A 10079-nucleotide genomic window follows, 5' to 3' on the forward strand; every position below is an offset into this window, starting at 1 on the left:
TAAAATTCTAATCTCCAATGATTTTCACCCACTTTATCGACAACTAAGTCATAATCTTGAATACAATCAGACCAAACCACCTTTTTGAAAAGTCGTCATTCATCCAAAGAAGCACCGCACTTTTCAATAACAACAGCTCTAATTAGATGTACAAGAGTATGGCAAGATTAAAGGAGATTCCTTTCTGGTGAGCACCTTTGCCTATAAAGGACAAGATTAGTAGGTATCCACTGCTCTAAAGTGTATTACAATCTGGATTAATAGGAAGGTGGAAAAAAACAAGTTAGAATCCTATGGGTATAAGCTTTTCTATCTTACATGAAATTAATAAACAAAACACAAGTAGCTATGATTCCATCATCTTGATAAGGAAAGCCGTCTCCAGCGCTGACTCCTTGCAGCGCAAGTATCTATTTTCTTCAACTATATCAGCCGTCAAATTAAGCAATACTGGATGTTTAGGATCATACACAGAATATTCACGCACCCGAGCAACATATTTTGCAGCTTCCCATACTCCAAACCTGAAAAATCATGGAAGATTATGAGGACTTCACAACACAATGAGCTGCTATTATTTCCACATTATTATGCAAAACGATGACAGTTCACTTACGTTATGGCCTTGGAACAATTCTTTATAACTTATGCAAAAGGATTATAGTTAACTTAGTTTACAGCTTAGAACAATTCTTTGTAACCCATGCAAAAGGATGTTAGTTCACTTAATTTACAGCTTGGAACAATTCTTAGTGGATCAGGTTCTTTACACCTGGTCAGTCCTAGTTGTCAATCATAGTACTGTAACACATGAGGGACGTAAGAGAAAGAAAAACACCTACTACGCCATGATGGGTGGATAAGACTGGAGATGGTTTAACACCTGTTCCACCTAAGAATTATCATATAGATGGAGAGGAATCACATAAACTGCTTGAACAGTAAATATCAAGGGACAAATAAACACGCAAATAACGATGATTATGATGACCTCGAAGAGGCTGCTAAAGTGCTAAGGGGTCGTTTGGTAGGAGGTATAAGAATAATGCTGAGTAGAGTGTATTAGTAATGCTGGTATTAGTAATGCTGGCATTAGTTATGCTGAGATTATTTTTTATCCACTGTTTGGTTTGGTGTATTAAAACATAGCATAATTTTTTAAAAATTGGGTGTTTACAAAAGTACGCTCCATAATTTTTGACTTTAGCTATAAAAATTGACTTTAAGACAACAGAACAAGAAAGGTTGAGGCTCTTTTAAGTGATCCATTCACGTATATGGATCAGTACCAAAATAATAATGCAAAAATAAATAAATTAGTACTGTCAAAGAATCAAGCTATAACAAGTTTACTTTTTTTTTTTTACAAAAGGCAAACTGATAAAATTGATAGTCGATAGTCCAACCAAAATTAAAGATTTATAGGTTCCATGGTGAATCATGGCACCTGTACACGTCAATTTGATATCTGAAGAGGAAAATGAAGAAGAGGAGGATTTGGCTGCATTCAACTGTGCTTTTCCATGGCCAAAGCGTACAGAGGAAATCTGTTTGCTAATAATATGGGGAAAGACTTTTATTTGGGATTTGAGGGGGGCAACTAGGTCTTTAACCATGTTTATGCAAGCATTAAAAACCCTTGCATTACTAATGTCATGGTTTCCTATGCATTGCTTATACATAGCATAATATCAAGTATAATGTTTATTAGTTATACAAAGGTTGAAAAAATATACCAAACATGGTATTAGTAATGCACAAAGCTAATGCTTGCATTATTTTTCCTCATACCTCCTACCAAACGACCCCTAAGTGCTAACACAGGATTTATGAATCTCCAAGTAAAAGTTGTCAACTAAAAGCAAAGTCCCATTTATAAAATGGAGTGTTTTCCTAAAGTTTGTTGTAAGTTGTAACTCGAACTTAATGTTATAGTGTAAAAGACATGGCTTTAGACGATGGCCACATATTTGTACAAGGAACTTGTTCCATTAAACAAACCAGAGGAAGTGAATCAGCCAACAATCTACAGAAACCCTGAGAAAAACTTTGGACCTTACCTCGTGTTGAATGAAGAGGTCACCAGAATAGCTGGATATAAAATATCTTTCTGAATGTTATCATAAGGTGAATATTTACGTATTGCCTGAAAGTCATCAATGTCCCCAGGGTACCCGAACTCTTCGTAGTCAGCAGGTGTAAGAGGCAGGATCGGATTGAGGAGAGTGTTTGCTGGATCCAAAAATGGTACCTAAAAAAGAGGTAGTCAACCTTTTCAGTAAAGTAAAAAATGAGGATAAAATTAAAGAAGAAGATTTACTCGACAGAGAAAAATAGTTGACTCTCTGTACATTCCCTGAAAGGGTCATCCCTTTTTTACTCCAGAACAGAAGATTTTCAGTTTTCAATAACAGTTATTTCCTCACTTTTCCTCTTCTTGTTGCGTGGGGGTGAGGGACGTTAGAAAGTTGAGGAAAAGAATGATTTAAGGTGCATAAATGCAATAGTACAGTCAATAGTTTTGGGCAGACCTCCAGAACTGCTGCCCGCAATAGACTTGGACAAAAATTTATAGCTGAAGCCACTAACAGCCCTCCAGCACTATAACCCCACCCAGCGAGCTTGTTGTCTTGCACAATTTCCCTCTCAATCAGGAATTTAGCACACGATATGTAATCAGAAATTGAATTAATCTTTTTTGTCCGCCGGCCATCATGGTGCCACATTTTCCCCCCACCACCTCCGCCTCTGAGAATGAAGACAATAAAAAGGCAATGTCAAGCAGTAGTCACAACATAACTCCATAACAATATAACCTGTCTTAACTTCATAGGAATAGGATACCCGTAAGATATAGACGAGCATTATTATAGAGAAAAAGTAAGTTTTAGAGCTATATTACTAAATTGGACATGAGAAGAAAGCACCTGACATCAGCATATGCAACGACCCAACCTCGATCGAGAAGGCTTTTTAACTCACTGCGCCATCTTTTGTCTAATATCTCTCCATAAGCTCCATGTCCATGAAGTAATCCAGGATTCTCAGCTTGCTTTTTCCTCCTTCGCGAATAGACAACAGTCAGAGGAACAATCATCCCATCATAAGAAGTAACATCGTAGACTTCACAGGCATAAAACTCAGAAAGATCATTCCACATAGGATGATTTTCAGGATTGACTTCGTTGTTAGAGCCTAAATTCCTTGGCCTCTGAATAAAACTAGCCGAAGATGATGATCCATACAACACTTTCGTTCTTTCATGAAGCAAGTTTTGCTGTTGAACTATATTCCACTTTCCACTTGATAAGTCATAATCAACAACTGCATCAGGCATCTATAAACAGCGTGAAATTTAGTCAAACAGTGCTATTCGGGAGAGCAAAATGAGCCTGATACTTCTAACAATTAAGAAAATAAACATCTGATCAATGGAAGTTAATGAATATGCAAGTCTAGAAATCTAGTTGAACTTGAGCTATAGCCAGACTCAACAGAAACTATGCCTGGTCAAACATAAGAGTATTTGATGACTATTACATTATAATATAATTTATCATCACAGACAGAGTGCCAAGAAATGTTTGGACAAGCAAATAACACATTTGCATTAGAGTCTTCATCACTAGAATAACATTACCTCAAACTCTTCTAAGAGGTCAAATAGGATACTCCAATGACGTAATAAAACGATCAAAGTTTTCCTCGGCTATTTCATGCGCAACTTACTTAGTATCATAAAAGTACAAGTTGATCCCAAGAATCCACCTTTATCCTCTCTCTGATCATGTTACAAACTAAGCACTTACTAAACCTGTAAAAATATTAACAGTAGCTTTGCACGGGTAATTGCGGACTTTAATCACTGTGCCAGCCTTGCATAACAACAGGTGTACTCAGAAATCATGCATTACTCCTCTATGGAGATCAAAACAGTAGAATTTAGTGAACGCAACATATGATAATTTATGCAAGCATTCAATTTACTTGCAATAGGCACACCTGTTGGAGGTTGGGTGAGGGAGGGAGAGAGAACAAAAATATACAAAATCATACATTTAAAACCACCGCACTAACTTTGAAACAGGTCCAATAAAAGATCATGAATTTTCAGCTCAAACTATAACATCTCATTCTGTAACAGTTATTTGCTTTGGTTTACACAAGACTATATTCTACGGTAAAATATATGAAATAAATTAATAAAAGGTGACAAGTACTTACCAAAGGAGATGATATTGTAAATCGCATTGTTGAGGAGTAGTAGTCATAATTTGGTCCAGGCATAATTTGAGAGACATTCTTTGGAAGAGGCAAAAACTGTGGACTGAGCTCTTTGAGTTTAATCTCTTCCTGTCCAGGGAAAATTGGAGAAGAGGAGGACAGGAGGAGCATAACAGTGGTAAGCAATTCAGGTGAAACACATACTGCTGTTCGAACACAATTATTAAGGGGAACAAAGACACAAAACAGGCAGATTATCCTTTCAATCAATAAATGCACATCATATCGCAAATCATAGAGTAAGAAGCTACAATGTAAAATGTATCTCGAACTTATTTCATAACTCAGTAGATTGTGTGCACTCTATATATCTTTGCAAATGCTTCTTCGCATGTTCATTAGTTCTGGCAGCGACTAGAGGGAAGAGAAATATCTCAAAACAAACATTGCACTTATAAATACCAATTTTTTCCCAAAGCTGAACTTTCTGGAACATGGTCTACGAAGTTAGTTGGGGAGAGCCTATGAGCAAGTCCCCAGAGTCCAGGAAACAAGAAAATAGGAAAGCAAGCAATTGCGCTTACAAGGATAAAAGAGTCTAACCTTGAACGAAACCATCTTAAATTGAAATTAGATACAAAGTCTGCCATGTACAGAACTAAAAGGACATAATTGTCTCTGTGGACCCTTTGCTACTTTCTGAAGATAGGGGGGGGGGGGGGGGCTGGTTTGATTATCAAGGTTTTGCGTGTTTAAGGTTTCTGCAACAACTAATTGCTATGAAAGGATTCTTCTAAAGTAAAATTTATAGAGCCGAGGAAATCTTAAACAAGTAAAGTAAATGACTTCAGGTTGGAAGAATCAGGAAGAGTTATCAGAAGTACAAATCAAGAACACAATTAGTTATTACCTTGACACTTGGCAGAGGCAAAGAAATGGAACACAGTCTAAAATTTCGCCCCTCCCGCAAAATGAGCACCAAGTGCTTGTCATTGAAATCGACGTCTTCAATTATGAACTCTGAGTCATCACTGAAGATATTCTGCATTCTTGATGAGAAAGCTATGAGCCAAAGGTCTCACCATGAGTGAGTATTATGCTTTCAGATGAAAGGTTATTTAGCAAGCAGAAGGAAAGATGGCAGCCGGGGGGGGGGGGGGGGTGGGGTTGCAATTTAGAATTAAACATGATAAAAGTCTCAATACAATAAAAACTCACGTCCCACTTTCTTCTGTTCAGTGAGCAGTTAACTGGACTGCGTAAAAGATAATGGTGATCAACTGATTGTCCATCTTTAGCAGCATCAGTAAAGAGGTAAAGATACCCTTGGTGATGCTCAAGAATGCACTGGGCTTGAGCCTCGCATTCCCACACAGGTACCATGCCAGACAAAGGCTCAGCAGTATCTATGAGAAAGATCTAAGAACTAGTCATTGACATAAGATTGATCTAACAGCAAGCCGTATAAAAAGAAAAAGTTAGATAATGCTGATAAAGTATCACCTTTGATGACGTAGTTGAGAATACATGTACTGTCACAAACTGGAAATCCTTAGTATGTCTTATGTTCACATAGCCATTCTCGCTAGGCTCTTCTAGAAGCAACACATCGTCTTGTTCAGATCCAATCATGCTACAGTAGATCCTGAAAAAGAATTGGAAAAAACTGAGATATCGAACGTATGTCAGACCAATCTTTTAGCCAAATAAGTGAATTACCAACCTATAAGGCCTCTTACACTGATCAGTGACAACATAAAAAAGTGCTTGTCCACCTTTTGCCCATGCTATGTTTGAAACCCGGTCAGCTTGGGGCTGACTACAAAGTGAGCCGAAATTTAAGTCTCGCACAGACAATTTGAAGTAATCGTTATCCTTATCATACATAGTGTATGCCAGATATCGGTGATCTGGGGACACTTCTGATAATTCTTCATATGCATAACCTTTAATTAAACAAAGTAAAAAGGGTTAAGCGCCATGAGTAAAACAAACCATAAAAGCAGCAACATCTCGACTCCAAACTAGATTGGGGTCGGATATAGAAATTTCTCAACATACATTCCTCTCCATTTTGAAATCAATATAAAAACAAAGTGGTGAAAGAGCTAAACCTCCAAATTTTTCAGCTTCTTCATTGTAGTCAAGAAGCTTCTGCTCAATTCTCTTGCCCGAAGTAAAATCGAAACCTGCTGAAGGAGATTTATTGGAAATGAAATCTTCATTCGCCTGCGCTAACCTCCTACACAGCACTGGATACTGCTTCCCTTCTTCCACTCGCCTATAGTACAACCTGCGGCGACCAATATCCACCTCCATACAGTAAACACAAGTATCACATTTCAGAATCCCAACAGCAACGGGATACGTATCCAAATGAATAAATCAATTAAGTTATGGGGGTAAAATAATTTATACAATGAGGTCATTTAAATGGTAACTGCGGGTAACTCTATGTGATAGCATTGATTGGTAATCTTTAATAAATAGTAAGCAACCTGTTATCACTACCAGGTTAATTTACAGTAATGGTGTAAAAAATTCATTACACTGTCAGTGCGTGTAACTTAAATCCATGCCTTAATCTTAAACTAATTGACGCAGGCTGTATAAATCACCTATATCCATTCCGCTCAATTTAATGCACAAAGAAAATTTGAACAAATAAAATAAAGCAGAAGAATACCAAGGACCCCAACGAAGGGGAGGGGTAGAGAGGTCATTAGACAAGCGAGAGCCCATTTCGGACTGAAGTTTGGACTGGAGGCGTTCGGTATCCGACATAACGGCTTCAGTGTATTTCTCCTCTTGTTCCATGTACACATCCATGTGTCGCATGGCTACTTTGTCATTTAGTTGCGACATCCAGCTGTAAGGGTCCTCCCATGACTCGCCGTGATGGGTGAAAGTCACCGGCTTTTTTGGAGGTTTTGGAATAGACGGTGGGGATGGTGGTGGTTGAGGTTTCTGGGGCTTGTAGTTTGCACAGAAGATGAAATGGATACGTGGCGTTATGCAGCGGTGATGTAGCTGGTTGTGGCGGAGAGAGGTTAGGAAGTGGCGCATGGTGGTGGCAGGTGACGGAGAATTGGGTTCAGGGTTTAAGCATATGAGCCCGTTTGGATTAGCCTGAAAAAAGTAACTTGTGCTTAAAACCAGCTTTTAAGTGCTGAAATTTGTTTTATAAATAATCAGTTATCTGTTTGGATAAAAGTGCTGAAACTTAAAAAAAAGCTGTTGAAGTGTTTGGTAAACAAGTGCTTGTAAGAACTTTTTTCTGTTAAAAAGATAGAAATATCCTTAAAGTTGTTAACATTATAAAAGGAGCTGATTACAACAATATACTTGATTCATAAGTAATGCAAACAAAAAATAATTTATATTTTAATTTAATTTTAATTTAAATAATTACTTAAGATAGTTTTTTTATTTGTTTGTCAAGAGTATTTGTTTTTCAATAGTATGTTAATGACGTTTTTCAAAAAATAATTTATATTTTAATTTAATTTTAATTTACTTGTTTCCTTATTTTTTCAATGACGTGAATATTAGGTATAAATGTCTACATAACAAATTTAAATTATAAATGACTTTCATGAGATTATGAGTGTCGCCGGTTATGTTACATATGTTTGTCAAGAGTATTTGTTTTTCAATAGCCTGTTAAAGTCAACCTGCAATTAGTACAAAATAATATTTCTCAATTGAAATGTAAAATAATAAATATTAGTGTTTTAAAAGATTCATATAAACTACAAGTATCAAGCTTCACAAATTTCATTAGCAATCAAATCGCGAAGACCCATCCAAACAAGATAACTTTGCTCTTCCACATTTTCCGTATTTATATTGTTATTAGCTCTCAAAGATGTACCAAAATCAGGATCAACAGATGAAACATATCTTTCATTCTCAGCTGCTCGGAATGCATCATCCATATTGCATTTCTTTCTAATATAGTTATGAATGGCCATAGTAGCAAGTACGATGTCTCTTTGAGTGTCAATGTGATAGAAAGGCATGTCTCGCAAAATAGACCATCTTGCTTTCCAAACCCCAAATGTGCGCTCTACAATATTTCTACAAGAAGAATGCAAATAGTTAAATTTTTCAATTCCCCCTCTTGGTTCTCGCAGTTGTCTTGTTGCACCGCGGCGGAATTGTGCTAGGTGGTATCTCACATTATCTCTTTCTATGGAGCCATATATCCCTTCATGTGAGGATATCCTGCATCAACTAGATAATACTTGTTTCCAATTGGATGTGGAAAGTTTAGTTCTGGTCTACGAAGGGCCTCACCAAATATACGACTATCGTGAGCTGCTCCTTCCCACCCAGCCCATGCAAATGTAAAACACATATTAAAATCTACGACAACAAGAATATTTTGAGTCGGATAACCTTTACGTCCAATATATGGTATCTCTTGACCTTGCGGTAATCTTGCTTTAACATGTGTTCCATCAAGTGCTCCAATACAATCCTACATACATTTACAAGTATAAATTTAACTTAAGTTAGTAATACTTATAAAAGTTAAGTTATAAATTTAATAAAAAATAATTATGTAACAATATTTCTTACTCTAAAGAAAGGGAGATATCGACCATTACATGGCTTGTGAGCTCCTGCACCATCATTATAATTTTGATGTGGTCTAATTATACATCTTGCAAGCTCACAAATCGCCTTTAAAACACTATGAAAGTGTCTATGAATTATTTCTCCCGAATGTTGAAAGATTTCCTGTATCAATCGATTTCCAGCTCCATGTGCACAAGTCATCAAGAACATGCCAGTACACTTCTCGATGGATGTCTCATCAACTGCAGGAGATGTAGCAGTGCTTTTGCTAGACATAAACTCTATGAGAGAGTGTATATCCTCTTTTATTAATGTTGCAGCTGTTTTTTTCTTACTCTTTCTTACTTGACTACTGCTACTAACACCATCAGTTGACTTTTGTCTTTTTAGTGATGGCTCTGGAAACACAACAGAATTTATATTCTGTAGATCATCACTTTCATCGCTCATTTCATCATTAAGATAAGTGAAGTGTTCTTTGTCACAATCATCAATAACATTTATCCCTTCTTCACCGAGATTAAGTCCAATGCCCGATGATTGTTCTTGATTTGCTGCACGTGCTCTTTCTCCTGTGGCAACAACATCAGCAAACAGTGCATCGCAGCTTTTTTTTTATCCAAACACTCCATCCCATAAAAAAGTGCTTAAAAGCTGGTTTGACCAGCTTTTAAGCCCATCCAAACACCCTCTATATCACCATTTTTAGAACTGGTTTGGATTGACTTATTTTAAGAGGTTTTAAGTCAAAATAGGTTTTAAGTTATTTTTCAAAGCAATATTAGTATTTAAGTTTAAATTTGGATACTTAATATTTTACTCAAAATTTCCCAGGCATTTGGAACAATATGTCAAATATATGTATCTGAAGTTTAAATTTGTAAAAAAAATTGAAAATTTTAATTATGTTTAGACATGAACTTCAGTTTTAGAAACTGAAAAATGTTTGTAAAAAATAAAAATTGTGTGAGTATACATTAGTATTTCACTTGAAATATACTTTCAACCTGCTTACCCTTAAAAATGGATAACAACTGAATTCTTACATGATTTTAAGAATATGTGGACTAATTCAATACAAGTGATTAATAACGTTAGATGAGCAAATTAAAGATAGAATAAATGAATTTTTACATCCTATAGCAAAGGTTAACACCTTATTTATATTAAATAAATACCATTTAACTAAATTATATTCTATAGATACCTTTTATGGTTTATAGCAAAATTTTTAATTTTGGTTATCTCCTATACTTAAGCCACAATACACG

General features: G+C 36.1%; 1 protein-coding gene across 1 annotated transcript; it reads right to left on the minus strand.

Annotated features, from left to right (window-relative positions):
* Positions 1-205: 205 nt before the first annotated feature.
* Positions 206-7368, minus strand: LOC109214514 (protease 2). The gene is made up of 11 exons (XM_019378438.1): positions 6911-7368; positions 6339-6517; positions 5948-6170; positions 5728-5869; positions 5443-5643; positions 5135-5266; positions 4225-4353; positions 2928-3337; positions 2532-2748; positions 2061-2251; positions 206-524 (listed from the first exon to the last, which is right to left on the minus strand). The coding sequence occupies exons 1-11, from the start codon at positions 7288-7290 to the stop codon at positions 347-349; spliced, it is 2382 nt and encodes a 793-aa protein (XP_019233983.1). The 5' UTR covers positions 7291-7368; the 3' UTR covers positions 206-346.
* Between the last annotated feature and the right edge of the window lie 2711 nt (positions 7369-10079).

This window comes from Nicotiana attenuata, unplaced genomic scaffold (genome assembly GCF_001879085.1).
Source record: "Nicotiana attenuata strain UT unplaced genomic scaffold, NIATTr2, whole genome shotgun sequence".
NCBI lineage: Eukaryota > Viridiplantae > Streptophyta > Magnoliopsida > Solanales > Solanaceae > Nicotiana > Nicotiana attenuata.